Below are 21,603 nucleotides of genomic sequence, written 5' to 3'. Positions count from 1 at the left end.
GGCTCAATTTACTCAACCTATTTATTTATCTATTTGTTTTTTGCTCTCTCTTTATCTCTTGTCTGTTTCTAGCTCTTATTCTACCTGTCTGTCTGTCTGTTTGTGTCTGCCCCTTTGTCTGCAAGTCACTCATTTTGTCGTTGTGTGTGTGTGTGTGTGTGTGTGTGTGTGTGTGTGTATGTGTTTTTGGGGGTCTGTCTGTCTGTATATGTCAATCTCTCTCTCTCTCTCTCTCTCTCTCTCTCTCTCTCTCTCTCTCTCTCTCTCTCTCTCTCTCTCTCTCTCTCTCTCTCACCTCCAGCAGGTACTCCACGCCCACAGCAAACCCAGCCATGTCCACGGGGAAGGTCCTGCCGCCGATCCAGCCGTCATACCAGCCGACGAAGCGACCATTTCTCAGGATCGGGGATGAGACGCCACTGCCACTGATGAGTCCCACCGGCCACATGGAGACCTTCCGTGTGTGTCGCATCTGGGGGACGAAGGCGAGGGAGGCTTGAAGGACAGGCGGACGAGAACGAAGGCGTGAAGGACAGGCGGACGAGAACGAAGGTATGAAGGACAGGCGGACGAGAACGAAGGTATGAAGGACAGGCGGACGAGAACGAAGGTATGAAGGACAGGCGGACGAGAACGAAGGCGTGAAGGACAGGCGGACGAGAACGAAGGTATGAAGGACAGGCGGACGAGAACGAAGGCGTGAAGGACAGGCGGACGAGAACGAAGGTATGAAGGACAGGCGGACGAGAACGAAGGTATGAAGGACAGGCGGACGAGAACGAAGGTATGAAGGACAGGCGGACGAGAACGAAGGTATGAAGGACAGGCGGACGAGAACGAAGGTATGAAGGACAGGCGGACGAGAACGAAGGTATGAAGGACAGGCGGACGAGAACGAAGGTATGAAGGACAGGCGGACGAGAACGAAGGCGTGAAGGACAGGCGGACGAGAACGAAGGTATGAAGGACAGGCGGACGAGAACGAAGGTATGAAGGACAGGCGGACGAGAACGAAGGTATGAAGGACAGGCGGACGAGAACGAAGGCGTGAAGGACAGGCGGACGAGAACGAAGGTATGAAGGACAGGCGGACGAGAACGAAGGCGTGAAGGACAGGCAGACGAGAACGAAGGTATGAAGGACAGGCGGACGAGAACGAAGGTATGAAGGACAGACGAACCAAAACAAAGGCATGAAGGACAGGCGGACGAGAACGAAGGCGTGAAGGACAGGCGGACGAGAACGAAGGCGTGAAGGACAGGCGGACGAGAACGAAGGCGTGAAGGACAGGCGGACGAGAACGAAGGCGTGAAGGACAGGCGGACGAGAACGAAGGCGTGAAGGACAGGCGGACGAGAACGAAGGCGTGAAGGACAGGCGGACGAGAACGAAGGCGTGAAGGACAGGCGGACGAGAACGAAGGCGTGAAGGACAGGCGGACGAGAACGAAGGTATGAAGGACAGGCGGACGAGAACGAAGGTATGAAGGACAGGCGGACCAAAACAAAGGCATGAAGGACAGGCGAACGAGAACAACGGCGTGAAGGACAGGCGGACCAAAACAAAGGCATGAAGGACAGGCGGACGAGAACGAAGGTATGAAGGACAGGCGGACCAAAACAAAGGCATGAAGGACAGGCGGACGAGAACAACGGCGTGAAGGACAGGCGGACGAGAACGAAGGCGTGAAGGACAGGCGGACGAGAACGAAGGCGTGAAGGACAGGCGGACGAGAACGAAGGCGTGAAGGACAGGCGGACGAGAACGAAGGTATGAAGGACAGGCGGACGAGAACGAAGGTATGAAGGACAGGCGGACGAGAACGAAGGTATGAAGGACAGGCGGACGAGAACGAAGGTATGAAGGACAGGCGGACGAGAACGAAGGTATGAAGGACAGGCGGACGAGAACGAAGGTATGAAGGACAGGCGGACGTCAACTAAGGGATGAAGGACAGGCGGACGAGAACGAAGGCGTGAAGGACAGGCGGACGAGAACGAAGGTATGAAGGACAGGCGGACGAGAACGAAGGCGTGAAGGACAGGCGGACGAGAACGAAGGTATGAAGGACAGGCGGACGAGGCTTGAAGGACAGGCGGACGAGAACGAAGGTATGAAGGACAGGCGGACGAGAACGAAGGCGTGAAGGACAGGCGGACGAGAACGAAGGCGTGAAGGACAGGCGGACGAGAACGAAGGCGTGAAGGACAGGCGGACGAGAACGAAGGCGTGAAGGACAGGCGGACGAGAACGAAGGCGTGAAGGACAGGCGGACGAGAACGAAGGTATGAAGGACAGGCGGACGAGAACGAAGGTATGAAGGACAGGCGGACCAAAACAAAGGCATGAAGGACAGGCGAACGAGAACAACGGCGTGAAGGACAGGCGGACCAAAACAAAGGCATGAAGGACAGGCGGACGAGAACGAAGGCGTGAAGGACAGGCGGACGAGAACGAAGGCGTGAAGGACAGGCGGACGAGAACGAAGGCGTGAAGGACAGGCGGACGAGAACGAAGGCGTGAAGGACAGGCGGAAGATAATGAAGGCGTGCTGGACAGGCGGACTAGAAAGAAGGGTTGAATGACAGGCGGACGAGAACGAAGGTATGAAGGACAGGCGGACGAGAACGAAGGTATGAAGGACAGGCGGACGAGAACGAAGGTATGAAGGACAGGCGGACGAGAACGAAGGTATGAAGGACAGGCGGACGAGAACGAAGGCGTGAAGGACAGGCGGACGAGAACGAAGGTATGAAGGACAGGCGGACGAGAACGAAGGTATGAAGGACAGGCGGACGAGAACGAAGGTATGAAGGACAGGCGGACGAGAACGAAGGCGTGAAGGACAGGCGGACGAGAACGAAGGTATGAAGGACAGGCGGACGAGAACGAAGGCGTGAAGGACAGGCGGACGAGAACGAAGGTATGAAGGACAGGCGGACGAGAACGAAGGTATGAAGGACAGGCGAACCAAAACAAAGGCATGAAGGACAGGCGGACGAGAACGAAGGCGTGAAGGACAGGCGGACGAGAACGAAGGCGTGAAGGACAGGCGGACGAGAACGAAGGCGTGAAGGACAGGCGGACGAGAACGAAAGCGTGAAGGACAGGCGGACGAGAACGAAGACGTGAAGGACAGGCGGACGAGAACGAAGGCGTGAAGGACAGGCGGACGAGAACGAAGGCGTGAAGGACAGGCGGACGAGAACGAAGGTATGAAGGACAGGCGGACGAGAACGAAGGTATGAAGGACAGGCGGACCAAAACAAAGGCATGAAGGACAGGCGGACGAGAACAACGGCGTGAAGGACAGGCGGACGAGAACGAAGGCGTGAAGGACAGGCGGACGAGAACGAAGGCGTGAAGGACAGGCGGACGAGAACGAAGGCGTGAAGGACAGGCGGACGAGAACGAAGGTATGAAGGACAGGCGGACGAGAACGAAGGTATGAAGGACAGGCGGACCAAAACAAAGGCATGAAGGACAGGCGAACGAGAACAACGGCGTGAAGGACAGGCGGACCAAAACAAAGGCATGAAGGACAGGCGGACGAGAACGAAGGTATGAAGGACAGGCGGACCAAAACAAAGGCATGAAGAGCAGGCGGACGAGAACAACGGCGTGAAGGACAGGCGGACCAAAACAAAGGCATGAAGAGCAGGCGGACGAGAACGAAGACGTGAAGGACAGGCGGACCAGAGGCCAACCAGTTGACAGACAATCTGGAAGACTGTCGTCAAGACCGTCAAGACTGTCGGCCAATCGGTCGGCAGATTCGTGGTTGTCATAGACATGGCGCCATTTCAAAAATTGACCGTTGAGACTGGTCTTGAGACTAGTTGGCAGTATGCCGCAGTCATTCTGCCAATTAGTTGGCCGAATGTCCCAGACAGCCGGCAATCATGGTAGCCGACACCATGACGCCAAAAAATTCTTGGAGCGTGGGAGCCGACTTGTCAAATGCAGAAGTCGCTGGGTTGTCGTGCCCCAGAGTCGGCACAGTGTGAACGGGGCTTAAGAGGCAATGTAGCATAATATATAGGACGAGAAAATTAAATCATGAGAGCCCATAACTTGAAGAGAGAGAGAGAGAGAGAGAGAGAGAGAGAGAGTGACGCAACACATACGTAAACTTCAAATAGCTCAACTAAGTGCTTCGTTCATCAACGCAATATTACTTGAAACGAGAGAAAACACTATAACACCTTCGAGTTGTTTATAAGACAAGGGTTGAGCGAGGCGGAGCTTCCAGAACACTGTATCAGTGAAATAGTTCGAATCTCGAGACACACACAGCGGGAATTACACGGGGACGATTTTGCTCGGGACCCAGACCTTCGGGCGGCAACTTTCGAGGAACTGCTGAGGGAACTAATTACACGGGGATGCTACGTGTGATGGGCAATCTTGGTCTTGATCTTGACTTTAAGGACCGTGTACCTACTTTCAAGTAGAAATAGAAGTTGAATAATTTATGTCAGTCATATTATGTTTTAATATAGTTGTTTTTACACAAAGAAACAAAAATGCGTTTACAATAAATACTCATCTCACCCTTCCTCCCTCCCTTCCTCACCTCACCTGGATGAATGCGATGAATTTAAGAGTTGTTCAGTTGATACGAATACGGTTGAAAGTTTAAATGTAATGTTAAACAGTTTTTAAGACAGGGATAGCAGAAGGTGAATGAATAACAAGTGTTCACGAGTAGTATTGTGGATCGAAAACATTTAATTGCAGTAACAGAGACGATGGATTTTTTTTTTTTTTTTTTTTTTTTACATTGCGGCCTATTGCGCCGGTAGGCTTCTTCCCGGTGGATCCTGATGGTCGGTCCAAGTCTTCTTTCCGGTGGGTCCTGATGGTCGGCCCAGCCCGTTCTGGCGCAGGCGAGTGTTTATAGTGGCGCCATCTTGCATTGGCTCATGCTGCCCTCCCAGAGCTCATCTTTGATCCTAGAATCTAGAGTCCGGGTTAATAGGTGGTCTTCTGGACAGCATGTGGGTAGTTTTAAGCCACTCGGCTGCGGCTGAAAAATCCCAACTTGGTGGCACCGGGCGGGGATTGAACTCGCGTCCTCCTGAACACGAGGCCGTTACTCTGACGACTCAGCCACCGCCTCCCCCAAATGCACAATGTGATAACAAGGACAAGTCTGGAGAACCTTAGAAGCATCGGCAGTTAGCACCACTAACTCCTAATACTCCGTTTTTCAGGTCTACAATACTATATAAGAAAATCCTGTCACCAAGTTGTGAAATCACGTTGTAACAAATCTCACTGAAATATATAACTCCAGCATAATTGATTAAAGTAATTCCAGCATTAATAAACATCAAATTAAAAAGACAAATTTCCACCTATCCTCCGATCGTAACGAACGTGGATGACTGACATCTGTGACGCCAAAAATAATTCCCGTAACGGGTAACAGTGGTATGTCAAGCAATGGGTAAGTAAGACTTGTCTGCTTACTTCCAAAGCTTACAGGTATTCACATGCTGGTTACAATAAAAGTTAGGGACAGCATCTGCTCAAGTTCAGTTTAGTCTGTCATTGCAGATAAAAAAAAAGTCTGTTTTAAGCAGAAGCACATGAGGTTCAAGGTTAAAATGTACCTATCCCTATGTTATTCTACTCTCGGTTATTACGGCTCCCCCCCCCAAAAAAAAAAAAAAAAATAGAAGACTGACTGCCTTGCATCAACTCAGCAATAAAAGAAAATAGTGGGTTAGAGTGAAAAGTATTACTCAAGCAGTCCCCTCTCGCATGAAAAAGATTCAGGCAAAAGCTCAGGAACCAAATATAAATTAGTAAATGCGAGGACGCAGGTTATAGTCGTTTGGTGGAAAGATAGACAAAGCAGCGTCAGGCTTAACCTTAAGCCGGCGCTAGTCTTTGGAGACGATCACTATGCACATTCTGTGTATTAAAAAAAAAAAGATCGTAAAGCTCAAATTTCCGTCCATCTATTTATCTGACTATTTCTGCCTAGACCACGGGTAAAAGAACACACCAAGGATTTTTTTTTATTACCGCTGGTGACACCCAAAAAGGTTTAGGTCTGAGGGTCGAAGGCCCCCCTCCCCGACGAACGTGTCGACGGCAAAAGAAGCTTCAAAAAGGACCCAAAATTACTTTAGTGCCATAAAAGTTGGCTGATAAAACCGTGTAGGTTGCCAGTGGGGCTGTAGTCAAGGGATACTGCACTCCTTCGAAGAGGAACTTTAAGGACAATCATGTACACAAGGACCTCTAGTAATAATCTAGCATTAGCTACAGAAATGGTTTCTCCATCTGTCCAGTACCTTGTTTAAAACACGAGATCAAATCAGTAGATAGCCTATAGGCGTCTACTGGCCTGTTAAAAAGGCCACTCGTTTGCACAGTGTCCACAGCAAAATTTCCACCCTTTACGAGGCTGTGTTGCCCATCTTCCCCAAATGTTTCAAGAAAAAGTGACCGAAACGCATCATAATCCTTTCGTTCTGTGAACGCGCTCTTGTTTATGAGGGCCGTCGTTCCCGTTCCCGGGATTGACCTTCGAGCGACTGAGAGATATTTTATCTCCCAGATCTGACACGAATGATATTTCCATGATGTGTGCCCAGGCTTGTCAACTCAGCACCGTTCCCACAGCAAGGAGCACTTCCTAAGCACAACCTAGCACCGACGTATTAATAAACATCCTGCGGTGCGGCTGTGCCATGGCGTTGCGACATACATTCACACATTCACATGTACATTATAATATACACATTACAGAACGCCACAGTGTACACGACAGGTTCACAGTAAAGCACATGCCACCTCCTTACTGTCAGACACACACACTACACTCGTCACTCGGGGCATTTCCAGCCCCAAGGCCTGGCGCAGGGTCACCACTGGTATCCACACCACATCGATCGCATCGCTCAGGAGCTCGCCCACGTCTCGGTCGTCCCCTGCCACGTCCTCGTCGCTGCTTCTGGGAATTACGTCCTCATCCCCTTCGCCGTAGCGACCCGGACCGTGGTAACGCCACAGAAGGCTCAGATGGACAACAGACAAGCGCTTCCGTCCTCGGTAAATCCTGTAGATGACGTCAGATAAGGCTACCACCACCGTGTACGGCCCTTCCTAGGGGCCCAGAAGCTTCAGCGAGAGCTCTCGCTTCCGGCGGGGGTTGTGCAGCCACACTGTCGCCCACGGAGTACCTCACGTCCCTCATGCGCCGGTCGTAGGTCTCTTCCATGGCCTGGTCTGCCACCTTCAACCTGCCTTGCACGTGTCGGTGCACCTCAACCAGACTCTCCTGCAGTGCCACTGTGTAGCTAGAGGTGATGGTGGACAGGCTCACGTCGGGAGGCCGCCCCGTGGCCAAGTCCACCTGTAGCCTCAACTCACTGCCAAACATGAGGCGGACAGGTGTGAAGTCCGTCACCTCATGCACAGCGGACCGATAGGCCATCAGCATGGCTGGCAGCTTAACGTCCCAATCTTCCTGGCCTTCCCTGCAATACTTAGCTGCTGCTCAAGCGTCCGGTTAGCGCGCTCCACCTCCTCACAGGTGCCCAGCTTCTGGTATCTTCCGGGCCTCGTCGGAGACGTTAGTCACCAGCACCGTAACTAACTCCTCCCACGCTCCTACGAGGCTCCGCCAGACTGCAACGCCGTCAGCCACCTGCAGGTTCTCAGTAGGCTCTACCATGACTCGCTCCAACGCACCGCTTTGGACAGTCTACACTGAATCCTGGCTCCCGTCCTCGGGGCAAGGTGCAGTTGTTTGGCCGTAACTACCTCCGCGCAGCCAATCTCCGGAAACAAGGGCACTCTTTGACCGCGCACCCTCACCCGCTTCCGCTCGAGGACGACACAAGCCTTGCTCTGCGTCAGATAGTCGAGGCCCAGCAAGCACGGCTCGTCCAAGTCGGCGACATGCACCGGCAGCCGCTTCACCGCGCTGCCCACGCCGATACGAGCTTCCACTGTCCCCTTGAGCTGCACGCAGTGCCCCATTACGCCACACAGCCTCTGTGTTGCTTCGTGGCCAGCATGTCCGGCGGCACCAACGTCTTCTCAGCCCCAGTGTCCAATGTCAGGGAGCACGGCTCCCATTCCCTGAGCCTTGCACCTGCATCGCGCTGGTTGTACGGCGGCAACTTGCACAAGTCTGGGGTTTGGACCCCTTCTCCAATCTGTCCAAGTTTCCCCCCTGCACCACGTCCTTTGATTAGGGGCAGACACTAGAGCGATGTCCAGACTTGCCACAGTCCTTGCAGCAAGGCTGGAAGGCATCAGAACTCAGTCGGCCGAGGGAACGCGTCCTTCCTCCCCTCTGACACTGGCTGCGCTTCTGGTCATTCTCTCCACAGTCCCAACACGAGCCGTGAAAGCTCTCTGGGCTCGCCTTCCTCTACGCTTCCTATTTCTCCACCTTCGCATTCCGGCCCCGGAGGTCATGGCGGGGCTGGGCGACTGTCTCTAGGACACTGGTTATCTTCAGGAAGACCCCGTAGCGATTTTGCTAACTGTAGAGCCTTCTCGGCCTCACTCCAGCCATGAGCGGCAGCGAGCATCTCAAACTGGACAACATAGGCCTCCCAAGCCACCTTCCCGTCGTACTCCGCAGGTTTACGCCTTCTTGAACGCTGGGAAGCCCAGGGGGTGCAGAGTGGGGAGGGTGACCAGGCGGGCTGTGGAACGCCCGCTCCGGAGGGGGGAGTGAGGGAGGGTGAGGGAGGCAACGAGGCGTGGTGAACGGGTCCGAATATGCCGCCAACTGAGCCCATAGGATCAGTCCCAATAGCTCCCCAGCCTCCTACAGCAGCCACCGGCTCCGACGCGATGCTGCGCCGCCTCGAGCCACGGCCTTCTAATAGAAGGCCTGAGCGCTTGGATTCAGATATATCGTGACGTCACGCTGCTCTGTCATACAGCAGCCGCGCGACCCGTAGGCGCGCTCTGTTAGTTGGCTGTGATTGTGAAGGAGAGCACACGTTCTCGGTCACGGTGAAGTGTCACGACCACTTATTTCAAGGACTCTTACATAATCTCAAACTTCCTCAGTTCTGTGCTTCACATCAACATGCCCTGCAGGTGTTGTGTACCTCGTTTCAACGGAAATGATCCTACTGATCCTGAAGTGGCTATATTTTCTTTCCCAAAAGATGAAACATTGGCACGTGAATGGGTTAGAACAATGTGATTTGGGTGGTTAATGTGCAATTAAATGGGCATTGCATGATAATATATTATTAACACGCTGATAAAAACTGATTATAATATGTATATATATTAATAACTCGGATAGTGTCGTAATTAATTATTCTTTTAATAAATTACAATTGGAAACATAAAATTACAGGCCATAATAAAAAGTGAAATATAAGCTACAGCACACGACAACGCTGTTGAACGAAGGAGAGAATCAGAACGCGGGCTACGGTGGTGGGAGGGGAGGGGAACTCAATGTGGGCGTGGGGTGGATGGGTAGTGGCGAGGGAAGGGTGGGGAGGGTGAAGGAGGATGGAGGATGCGGCCCGGTGGTTGGTTGGGTAGGGGAGGGTAGGCAGAGGAGAGGGGGACAGAGAGAGAGGATAAGTGGGGATATGGGGGCAGGATGAGGACATGAGAAGGGGATAGCAGGGAGAGAGAAAAAAAAAAAAAAAGATTTAGCCTGTGTTCTGAGGGAAAAAAAAAGGCAAAAAAAAGTCCAAAAGCCAAGATCTAGTAAAAAAAAAAAAAGTGGCAAACGCGCAACACGTCAACAAAATCAACAAAATCAGCCAGGGCTATTCAGGCTACTAGATGTGCAATAGCCTTTATAATTTTATATTACAATGATACAAAAAAAAAAAAAATTATATATATATATCAATTAATATCAATCATAAATTAATTATTTGCATATCATTAGATTATTAAATGAAAAATAGTACGTATTATGATAAGTGATAAGTAGATTATTTTTTGGTTACTTCCCGAGGGCCGCATTAAACTTCCTTGAGGGCCGCATGCGGCCCTAAAACAGTGGGTTGAGCACCCCTGGATTAGAGCCGTAAAGAGGGACAATTTTAAACCTAATCAGATCAGCAGGGTAAGTACTCCAATATTATACCATCCTTGTTATAATTGCTGATATTCCAGTGCAGTTATTAGAACCTAAGGTGGTAAATATTAGGGGCATCAATGTATGACCGCATGTTGTTTTATGCAGGGCCAGTGCAAACCTTCCGCTACAGGTCGTCACATTTTCTATAATGAGAGATCAAGTCATTCTAAGTCAGAAATGTTAAATAGTGAATTTTTTTTTTTTTTTATCGCAACGGTTTAGAAGTAGCCCTTCACATTTAAATATGAACGCACCGGCAGCCTACCCGGGGGAGGAAGGGAGGAAGGGAGGGCGTCATGCTGTCCGTTGAATTTTAATGTCAGTGGTTACTATTTTCCATTATTCATTTTATTTCCTAATGACGTTGATGTGATAAACATCAAGATTATCGTACGGAACGATGAAGAACGTGGTGAATCATAGCAGTTAATAGCTACAACATAATTAATTCCTTATGGCAACATCACTCAGCTGGGAGTCTCGGAGAGCTTGTGATTAATTTGATGCTTCAGTTGTTGTTGTTTTTGTGTGTATTATAATCAAAGTCATTAATCATACTCTAAATGAATCATGAAATGACAAAATATTAAATCTTGATACCTATATTGTAGTTATTTATGTAACTCCATTTACGATGATACTAGCCTGAGGGAATAAACAGGCTCTTTCACATGATTCACTCAATATGTGAATTAAAGTTAGGAATATCTCTCTCTCTCTCTCTCTCTCTCTCTCTCTCTCTCTCTCTCTCTCTCTCTCTCTCTCTCTCTCTCTTGCAAGCTGTAATCATAGTTTCTATCCAACAGGTATTTGAGTGTGAAAAAAAGTTATGACTTATGTCAGTACTGAAAATACCCCTCAGAAACCAGAACGTAGACTTAACTGATTTAAAAGAAACGAAGTTGGAGAAATGCACAGTGATGATTTATCTAATTTCAATTACTTTGGAGTAGAAATTACACGGGATGACATTGAAAAAGAACATGGATTATTTTCCATTTCTCACATATTTGGCAGGCTATTGTTGCTATGTGGTTACCAAAAAAAAAAAAAAAAAAAAAATGTAATTCATGTAAATACTTGCTAACTTGTAATGAAAATGCAAAGGATTTCCCAGACAGTAACGGCTACATACAAGGCATTACCAGAGGTGCTCTTCTCTACCCTGTTGAGGGAGTAGTCAATATGGTTATGTAGAATTATATTGCAGTCAACAAACTAACAGCAAACCATAACTTCACACATTCATTGAACCAAAGAAATGTCGCCACAGAAATGACAATGAATTCCTTGCAGATAATGATGTTTTCCTACCAATAAATAATTGCGGTTATGAACACAGCACAGATAAAGTTCAGAAAATGTTAGTGTGGGTGTCAACAAATAACTTACTCAACAATTTCTGTACCAAAAAAAATGATCTCATACACCAGAGTAGGAAAGCGGGAAAGAAAAGGAAGCTGCAGACGTTAACGGGATAAAGTTACTGAAGTTAATGTCAATCATGTTCGTCATTCACTTTTCTTACTATGATAAAATGTAATGAAAATTTGTAATTAAAACCATATTGTGGGTTTCTTTATCGCAATTATAGAATCTAGAATTTTATGCCAGGGTAGTTGCAATGAATTGCTGATGTTGCTATATAACTATGTGATAGTGACCACTAATAAATGCTAAAGAACTAATTATATTTAAGTTACAGAAGAATTACTATATTATACATTTTTCACTTATAAAGGTCTGGGATAGCAATTATAAATTATTGTATAATATGCATAGCATCATGGCCGACAGGGCGAGGGAGAGAGGACGGAGCGAGGGAGATGACTGAGGCTGATGACGTCACGGCCCATCGCTCAGGCCTTCTATACTAGAGGGCTGTGCCAGAGCCCCCCTGCCAAGGGCCCCAGACAAATCCGGCAGATCAGCAACACCACTTCTCGCCAAAACTGCGTCCTTCTGTGGCGAATGCGACGTTGCCGCCTCTCGAAGATGTCTCTCCCTTGCTACCATCTCACCTCTCAGGCCCTGAACCTAGAGTCCCTTTATAGAGAGAGTCCCGACATAGGCGGCCCTGTGTATAAGGCTGCTGGGCGCCATTTTTGGCCCTTCGAGCACCGCGCCGACATTAAACTGAGGTATTAAAAACATAATTTTACCTATTTTGGAAGCGGATTCGGCTGCTTTTCAATGTAACAATGCCTTGCTAACTAGCCTTCGGTTGTTGCAACATTCCACAGAGGGGATACAAAGTGTATAATTTAACTGCAAGGCCGCTGAGAAGACAGAGGTGTGCTAACAGTCAGTCGTCTTGGGAGGAAACCATCGGTACGTTATGACAGCAAAACACACTCACTGCCATTGTGTGTGTCTTGCTGTCATAGCCGCCCTCCCTTTGTACTGCCTATAGCCCATTGAGACCCGAGAGAAAACTACTGAAGGGAATCACTTCAAACTGATATCCCATGACGTTTGTGAGTGAAATATGAAACAAAATGGTTTATTTCACTATGAATGCATGTTTACTTACAATCCATACTTTCAGATGTCTTCAGGACTCAATGGGATATAAAATTGGAAATCACTGTGAGAGAGGCACAGCTACAAGGACTGAAACAATCGTTCACCTCAGGTCCAGGCATGATGAGGAAAGCTGTGGCCCTAATGGCCAAAATTATTGGATGTGATCTCTCCCACAGGGCTCTAGCTGTTATTACACTCACAATGGATATTTCACAGTCTCATCAAGGCCACAGTCTAATAGACTGGACGTGTTACAAGAGTTTAATGAACAGAAGATAGCTTTTTTGGTGGGCCATACATATCTGTCTTGGTAAAACTCTAGAATCACACCCAACTCACTCTAAAAGTTAACACATTATTTGTTTAGATTGTATTTGCTAATCATCACTCTGGTAACCGTTTTCATTATTATTACTCGTTTATGAGATTTTGAAATGCGGGAAAATATTACTATTTCAGCGGTGATGGGATAGGTTGCTATTTGCTCATGTGAGGGTCTTCAGCTAGAAACTCCTCTCGGTTGGGATATAAGTGCATCTTTATTTAATAGCCTAATGTATAAGGTTGCACAGTCTTCATTTTCATGGGTACCAATGTCATTATAATATGTTGAAGACATTTTCCTACAGTATTCTCTAAACCTAGCTATTTTGACCCTCAAGCAAAATTAAACACGTTTACATGGCCTTAGTATTTTACTCTATTATTTTTTTAATCAACAATAAGTATTTAAATTAAATTAAATGTTGTTGAATTATAATCATTGATGACTTATCTTCACAATAACTTGGAATCGCACAGAACATTTATTGCAGCAATAGTGTGTGTGTGTGTGTATGTGTGTGTGTGTGTGTGTGTGTGTGTGTGTGTTAACACAATAGAGCAGCACGACGAGTAATGGAATCAGGGCCCCCTCCACCCCCAGATAATTAGTTTACACTGATTTTCTCTCCATATGCTAAAGTTTGCTGCAAGCAGGTAATGGAAAGGAAGCAAAGTGCCTTTGCATTGATGGAGCTTGGGTAGTGTGTCAGCCACGTGCCCCATGACAAGTATATGTCAAGGCTCATGACGTTCAGGAGGCAGCGTCCCTCCCTGCAGGCAAGGGTCAGGCGATGAAGGGATATGTAGGTAATAAAAAGTCTTCCCAAACTGCTGCCGATAATGTTTTACAGCGATAAGTATTGTTAAATCCATCCATGACAGCAGCAACACTCAAAGAGAAGCAATAGACTTGTTTGAAGTCTCTCAGTACCCTCTGAGCGCTGCCGCGGCCGCCTCTCAAGGTCGTCAGCAGCCCGCCGTGACTCGCCTACAGTTATCATAGGCTACGTGGGTTACTGAGTGCCTATACTGAGACAGTGGCTGATCGTAAGGCTAATAATAATCTCCTGTCCAACGGCTGGTGACCAAATTATGGTAAAGTATAAGGGCGTAATGGTGGGATGGCGATACCTGTTGATGTAGACACATACCGTCTCTTATTTATTTTCCCAGAGCTCGCTGGCTGCTGCATCCCTGCTGGCTGTTAGGGGAAGGTGTGCAGATCTGACACAAGTGTGCTCAGTTTCATTGGATGACCCCCATGGCTGTGAAATAGAAATACAAAGGAGAGCGTGTGCTAGCGTTTGAAAAGCGCGGCGAAAACAGGCCCAATAATGGCGTCCAAATCTTAGGTTGTCGGGACTCTCTCTATCAAGGGACTCTACCTGAACCTCGCCTTTCAGAGACTGCACCTCCTCCAACAGCTCACTCTTCACACTGTCGCAGGACCTGTCTGTGTTGCTGCGCTTCAACCTTCAGCTACTGGCCAGTGAAATTAATTAGTTTTGTATATGTTTGTCGACTCCTTACTCTAACTCTGTCCTGCAACGTGGCAGTTAGTTAGTATTGGTACTGTATCCCACTATAGTGACACCTCACCTGCAAATACTTTTCGGCAACTGCCTTAGTTAATAAGTATGAGTGATTTATATGGGGCTCTGTGTCACACATATGTTCACACAGATTAGTGAGTATGTCTCTACTGATGTAAGGCTGTAGTACTGCACTTCTTACGTTATGGAAGTGCATTCTCCCTAGTGTGAAATGTAGAGATTTTTTACTGGCCATAATTTCTTAAAAAGCTTTCCACTTATTGTACATATATTTATTACGTCGTCGGTTGGATATATTAGTCTTCCTCTGCTTTTAAGATTCATAAGGGAGTGGATGGGGGAGACAGTGGCGTCTTTCAAGGTTAGAGTGTCAATACAGGCCTTGCAATGCAAAAATTTTCCTAGGCCGTGCACGACGAGGCCGGCAATGTAGGCAACAATTTTGTTGAAACACTTTGATAGGTGTGAATCACTGGGAATGTATACGTAATCATTTTCTGCAGCAGAGGCGGCCACCACTAGCAATATCTAGCATGTCATTATGCACCATCAACTTCTTAAAGGCAGCAGAAAACTGTCTAACTGTAGATTGTTTTTATTATTGCATCCTCCCATATGCCTTACTTCCCCCCCCCAAAAAAAAAAAGTTCAATGTGATCATGACTTAATTTATGCGTCATTAAAAACCTAAGTGTTGACCCATTAGATGCAATTAAGGGTGACCCAACCCCTAACACAAAAATATTAATAAAAATCAAAGTTTCAGGTCTTTCGACTTGAAACTTTCAGGATATATTTAAAACATGAATACACATATTATATGAACAAGCGAATGTTGTTCATGATGGCGTCATGATGATATGACGACGTCATCATAATTTAAAATGTCCTGGAGACTCTATTTTGTATAGTAGGAACTTGAGCTTTGAATTGTATATAGCAGGGGTTCCCAAGCTTTTACTAGCACGACCCCATTCAGCACTTTAAACTGTTCAGTGCGACCCCAAGTATATATATATATATATATATATATATATATATATATATATATATATATATATATATATATATATATATATATATATATATATATATATACACACCCCAAGTGTTTATGTTTACTTCTACTTTTACAGCACTATTGTGAATTTTTGGTCACATGATGGTATTTATGTAAAGGAGAAATTAACACACAAAACATATTTAGATTTTACTTACAAAAGAAAGGTAATCAAAATGAAATTCTCAAATTTGGCAATTACAAACTGGTGATACTATTTTAACACTACATAACATGCTACTCTGCCATTTCAAGCGCAATAGAACCCCACTGTTTTGCATCAGTTTTGAATGGAAATTGCACAAAATCAAAAGACTCGGTTAGCAACTTTGGGAATCTAACATTCATATTCCTTCTCAGATTCTGCAAATAATTAAGTAAATCCTGTTTCTCTTCTGTAAGATCCAGTGTTTCATCAAAGTCAATATCCTTTGTAGCTGTAAATTCCAAGTAGTGATGGAAATGAGAGTAACTATCAGCTTCAGCTTCTTGTAGTATCTGCAGTTTGCTGACAAAAGCCTTTATTGTTCCCTGAAGGTCAAACACCCATTTCTCTGTTCCTTGAAGTTCAGTGTTGAGCTTATTAATGTGCTCAAAAACGTCAGTCAGAAGTGCAAGGCGAGCAAGAAAGTGTGGGTCACGAAAATAACAATAATTCTAGTGCCCCTGATCTTGCAAGAATGTGGCCACTTCACGGCGAAGAAGGAAAACCTTTTCCAAAGTTTTTCCTCGTGCCAGCCACCTGACAGCAGTGTGCATTAGCAGAGTGTGGTGATTAGAATTTTCAGTGATGCACAACTGTTTGAACATGCGAGAATTCAGGTCCCTGACCTTCACATAATTGACAATAGAAATGACTACCTGCATCACATCAGCGAAGTTCGGAGACATGTCTTTTGGAGCCAAACTCTGACGATGGATGATACAGTGGTTTGTTTTAATGTGAGGATGTTTTCTTGATAGAATTCCACGCACTCCAATATTCTTACCCATCATTGATGGGGCACCATCCATGCTACATTCAATTACTTTACTCCAGTCCAGGTTGTTTTCAGTGAAGAACTTATCTATAGCATTAAATATATCCTCACATTTTGTTGTAGTTTCGAGTGAAATGCAAGCAAGCAGTTCCTCAATGACAGAGCTCTCCTTTAGAAATCTTCCGAAGATCAGAAGTTGCGGGTGTGATGTAATATCAGTTGACTCGGGGGAGGGTTGTAAGGGAGTGAGGGAGAGGGGGGATTCAACGGTCAGTCGTGGCTCGTGTAAGGCTGCTTGAAGTAATTATAATTTATTATATGACTTGTTATTTTTTCTCAATTAAAGTACTATACAGCAATGAATTTGACATGGTCTTGTAATCCCTACTTGGATATTTCGTACTCCCAGGCCTTGGGGGTACCTCAGCGACCCCATCGACCCCATGACCTCTTTATGACCCCCATAATGAGCATTCCGACCCCACTTGGGGTCCCGACCCCTGGTTTGGGAACCCCTGGTATATAGTCTAATATAATACAAATATCGTAACATCTCGTTTTTTCTAAAATTCTTTTTATGTAATGAACTACTATGATCAAAAGATGGACGTCTCGATTGGCGCGCGTTTCTCAGCCATTTTTCGTGTTTGTTTTCCTCTGACGTGGTCAATTTTCAATTTATTTCAAATATCGCAATGTTATTATGTGCCTGCAACCATCGGAAATAAGTATCCTAAATTTGAAGTAAATCCATAATGTTTTAGATTTTTTATGAATATTTGGATATGAAAAAAAAAAGTTTTATGATAGGGGCGTTTAAAGTTTTTCAGCACCTGTATATTTTTTATTTATTTCCAAATTTCTTTTTCTTTCAGTGTATAACTTCATTAACATATAGTGATGCATTGTGCCAAAGATCAACATATTATTCAAAGGTTTACCACTGATTGGAGCCACTTACTTGCAATAAATTTCATATCGAGGTCACCTGTCATCTTCACTAAACTTCCCATATTTTTCTATTGTACCTTTTCCGGCAAAATGCCTCACTGCTGGGGTGTCCTAAGAATATCAAATCGCTGGAAAGTTTTTTTTTTTATCAGCGAAGGTCAGCGGCTTCAGTTATGTTTTTTTTTTTTTTTTTATCCTTGCATTCATTCATCTAACTTGAGGTGACTGATGGCTGGAGAGATTGTAAGACATCACTGCCATACGCAAGATCAATCCTCTGTAGTGCTCATTTGATGAAAAAATCCGAAAAATATTTTTAAAGGGCTACACCTCTTGTCCCTTTAAACCCCGTAATAGTGAGCTACCGTTGCCAAACAAGTTTCCACATATTCTTAGATGGTTATAGATACAAAATATGGATGAAATGCACTTTTCAAATTTTCAAGGTTTTTCACTCTCAGTAAGGGTTGGGTCCGCCCTTAAGTTTTCATGTAGGATCTGAAAACTTTGTAAACAAAAAAGAAATCCAAGAAAGCTTATTTTTCGATTTGACTTTTATTTATGACATACATATGTACCTAATACATTAAAATGTAAAGGATACGTTCGAAAATTGTAATACTTAAATGACTTAATTAAGTTACATGGAGACGGGGAGAGAGAGAGTGTGAGTGTGTATGCTATACTGGTCAATGAAGTGAATTAGTTTTGTGTAAATTGGAGACTCCTTATTCCAACTATGTCCTGCAACATGGCAGTGATCTGTTTCCCAGTATACGTAATGACACCTCACCTGCAAATATTTTTCGTCAACTACCTTAGTTAATAAGTGTGATTTGCATGGTGCTCTGTGTCATGCATATGATTACTAAACTTAGAGAATATGTTTTACTGACTTAAGTCTTTAAGGTTATGGAAGTCCACTCTCTTCAGCGTAAAATATGGAGCTTTTGTGCTAGTTATAATTTATCTAAAAAGTTTTTCACTTGTTTCACATATATATCTTTTACGTCCTCTGTATAGGATATATTGACCTTCTTTTGCTTTTAAGATTGATAAGGGAGTGGATGGAGGAGGCAGTGGCGTCTCTCAAGGTTAAAAAGTCAATACAGGCCTCGCTATGGAAAGATATTCCAAGATTGCGCACAACGAAGCCGGCAATGTAGGCAACTGCATCCTCCCACATGCGATACTTTCCCCAAAAACAGTCTTGATGTGGAACCATAAGCAGTGCAGCAGACATGGATCTTTCTTCAATTTTTTTCCTCACACACGTTGACACGTCCATCCAGTATGTTCATGGTGTGCTGAATGAATAAATTAATGAATGAATGAAGAGAGCAGCCAGGGTTTAGTGTATGGTCATATCAAGGCTGGGCAAGGGAACGGCGGCTGTCACCTGCTTTCTGCCAGTCCTTTAATGGCTGCCGGCCGACCCGATTGACCTCACTTTTTTCGCTCCTCGGCCTCTCCTCCCATCTACCTCCATGGTTATGCGCATCCTAGTGTGACGTCAGTTGACAGAGCGGCAGCAGGGCTTGAACGGGCGCCAGTCTGTATCTGTCCTCCGACCGTTGTGGGCCACGTGCTGCAAGTTTAGTTTTGCCAATTTGCCCGCTGTTTGTATTCTTTGTAAGTGCAAATCTATCGAACTTTATTTTTTTTTATATTCTAGTTCTTAATTAATTATCATTGTACTCCTTCCGAAAAAACGAATAAAGAGTTACATTATGATACGGTAAATCATCTTCCATTTTCTTTTTTTTTGTTTCCACTGTTACCGTCCTACTTCTCCCCCTGTGTGACGTCATGCAAGCCTGCGCGGCGCGGGAGGGGCGAAACTACCTAGAGCAGCTATCTTTACCTTGTTATGAAGGTTGTGAATGTGGTGGCATTGGAAGAGGGTGAAGGTGGAATGTGAAGTGTGAATGGAAGAGCGGGTGTAAGGGTGTTGTTGTTGGTGGTGGTGAATGGAAGGGTGGAGGTGGTGGTGATGGTAGTGGTATTTTTTTTCTTTCCAACAAAGGAGACAGCTCAAGGGCACATAAAAAAAGGAAACAATAATAAAAAAAAGCCCGCTACTCGCTGCTCCTAAAAAGAATCCAAAGAGGTGGCCGAAAGAAAGGTCATTTTCGGGAGGAGAGGTGTCCTGATACCCTCCTCTTGAAAGAGTTCAAGTCGTAGGCAGGAGGAAATACAGATGAAGGAAGATTGTTCCAGAGTTTACCAGCGTGAGAGATGAAAGAGTGAAGATGCTGGTTAACCCGTGCGTAAGGGATTTGGACAGTAAAGGAATGAGCTTTAGTATAGAACGTCGTGTGCAGCGGGCCTGCGGGAGGAGGGGAGGCATGCAGTTAGCAAGTTCAGAAGAGCAGTCAGCGTGAAAATAACGATAGAAGATAGAAAGAGAGGCAACATGGCGGCGGAATTTAAGAGGTAGAAGTAAGAGGAGGAGAGCTGATGAGACGAAGAGTCTTAGACTCCACTCTGTCCAAGAAAGCTGTGTGAGTGGAGCCCCCCCACACGTGAGAGGCATACTCCATACGAGGGCGGACAAGGCCCCTGTATATGGATAGCAACTGTGCGGGTTAGAAGAACTTGCGGAGACGATACAGAACGCTCAACCTCGAGGAAGCTGATTTAGTGAGAGAGGAGATGTGAAGTTTCCAGTTAAGATTTTGAGTTAAGGATAGACCGAGGATGTTTAGTGTTGAAGATGGTGACAGCTGAGTGTTGTCGAAGAACAGGGGATAGGTGTTTGGAAGATTGTGTCGAGTTGATAGGTGGAGAAAGTGGGTTTTTGAGGCATTGAAGGACACAAGGTTCCTTTTACTCCAATCGGAAATGATAATAAGGTGTGAGGTTAAGCGTTCTGCACCTGGAGTCATGTAATTCCTGTTGAGAGAGTCTTCTGTTGAAAGAAGTTGAATAATGTAGAGTGGAGCCATCAGCGTATGAGTGGATAGGACAGTTTGTTATGGAAAGATCGTTGATGAATAATAGGAAGAGAGTGTGTGATAGAACAGAGCCCTGTGGGACACCACTCTTGATAGGTTTAGGGGAAGAACAGTGACCTTCTACCACGGCAGAGATAGAACGGCTGGAAAGGAAACTGGAGATAAAGGAACAGAGAGAGGGATAGAATCCGAAAGAGGGCAGTTTAGAAAGCAAAGACTTTTGCCAGACTCTATCGAAGGCTTTCGATATGTCTAGCGCAACTGAGAAAGTTTCACGAAAACTGCTAAGAGAGGATGACCAAGAATCAGTTAAGAGAGCAAGAAGATCGCCAGTAGAACGCCCCTTGCGGAACCCATACTGGCGAACAGATAGTAGGTTAGAAGTGGAAAGGTGTTTTTTAATCTTCCGGTTAAGGATTGATTCAAAAGCTTTAGATAGACAGAAAAGTAAACCTAAAGGGCGGTAGTTTGAGGGATTGGAACGGTCACCCTTCTTAGGCACAGGCTGTACGAAGGCGTACTTCCAGCAGGAAGGAAAGTTAATAGGCAGAGACGAAAGAGTTTGACCAGGCAGGGTGTCAGCACGGAAGCACAGTTTTTAAGGACAATAGGAGGCACTCCATCAGGTCCATAAGCTCTCTGAGAGTTGAGGCCAGAGAGGGCATAGAAAACATCATTCTTAAGAATTTTAATAACAGGCATGAAGGAGTCAGAGGGGGGATGAGTAGGAGGAATATGCCCAGAATCGTCCAGAGTGGAGTTGTTTCAGAAATTTTGAGTGAAGAGTTCAACCTTAGAGATAGATGAGACGGCAGTGCTGCCGTTTGGGTTAAGGAGAGGCGGGAAAGAGGAAGAAGTGAAATTGGAGGAGATATTTTTGGCTAAGTGCCAGAAGTCTCTGGAAAAATTAGAGAAAGCTAGGTGTTGACATTTGCTATGGATAAAGGAGTTTTTGATAAGTCGAAGAATAGATTTGGCATGATTCCGGGCGGAAATGTAAAGATCATGGTTAGCGGGAGTTCGAAGGCTCTGGTACCTTTTGTGAGCTGCCTCTCTATCTTTGATAGCACGAGAACAAGCGTGATTAAACCAAGGCTTTTTAGCATGGGGTGTAGAGAAAGTACGTGGAATGTATGCCTCCATTCCCAGAGGTGGG

At 45.9% G+C, this 21,603-nt stretch overlaps 1 protein-coding gene across 3 annotated transcripts in view; it reads right to left on the bottom strand.

The window, feature by feature from the left end:
- The window catches only part of LOC126996821 (galactosylgalactosylxylosylprotein 3-beta-glucuronosyltransferase P-like), an 82,497-nt gene that overhangs the window by 8,702 nt on the left and 52,192 nt on the right, over positions 1-21,603 (bottom strand). For all 3 annotated transcript variants that reach the window (XM_050857682.1, XM_050857681.1, XM_050857683.1), the window contains exon 7: positions 296-472. In XM_050857682.1, coding sequence (XP_050713639.1) covers positions 296-472 — 177 coding nt within the window. The remainder of the gene's footprint in view (positions 1-295; positions 473-21,603) is intronic.

Source organism: Eriocheir sinensis, chromosome 11, assembly GCF_024679095.1.
Source record: "Eriocheir sinensis breed Jianghai 21 chromosome 11, ASM2467909v1, whole genome shotgun sequence".
Lineage (NCBI taxonomy): Eukaryota > Metazoa > Arthropoda > Malacostraca > Decapoda > Varunidae > Eriocheir > Eriocheir sinensis.
Note: the sequence above shows the minus strand (reverse complement) of the source record. Positions and strands in the feature narration are given on the sequence as shown.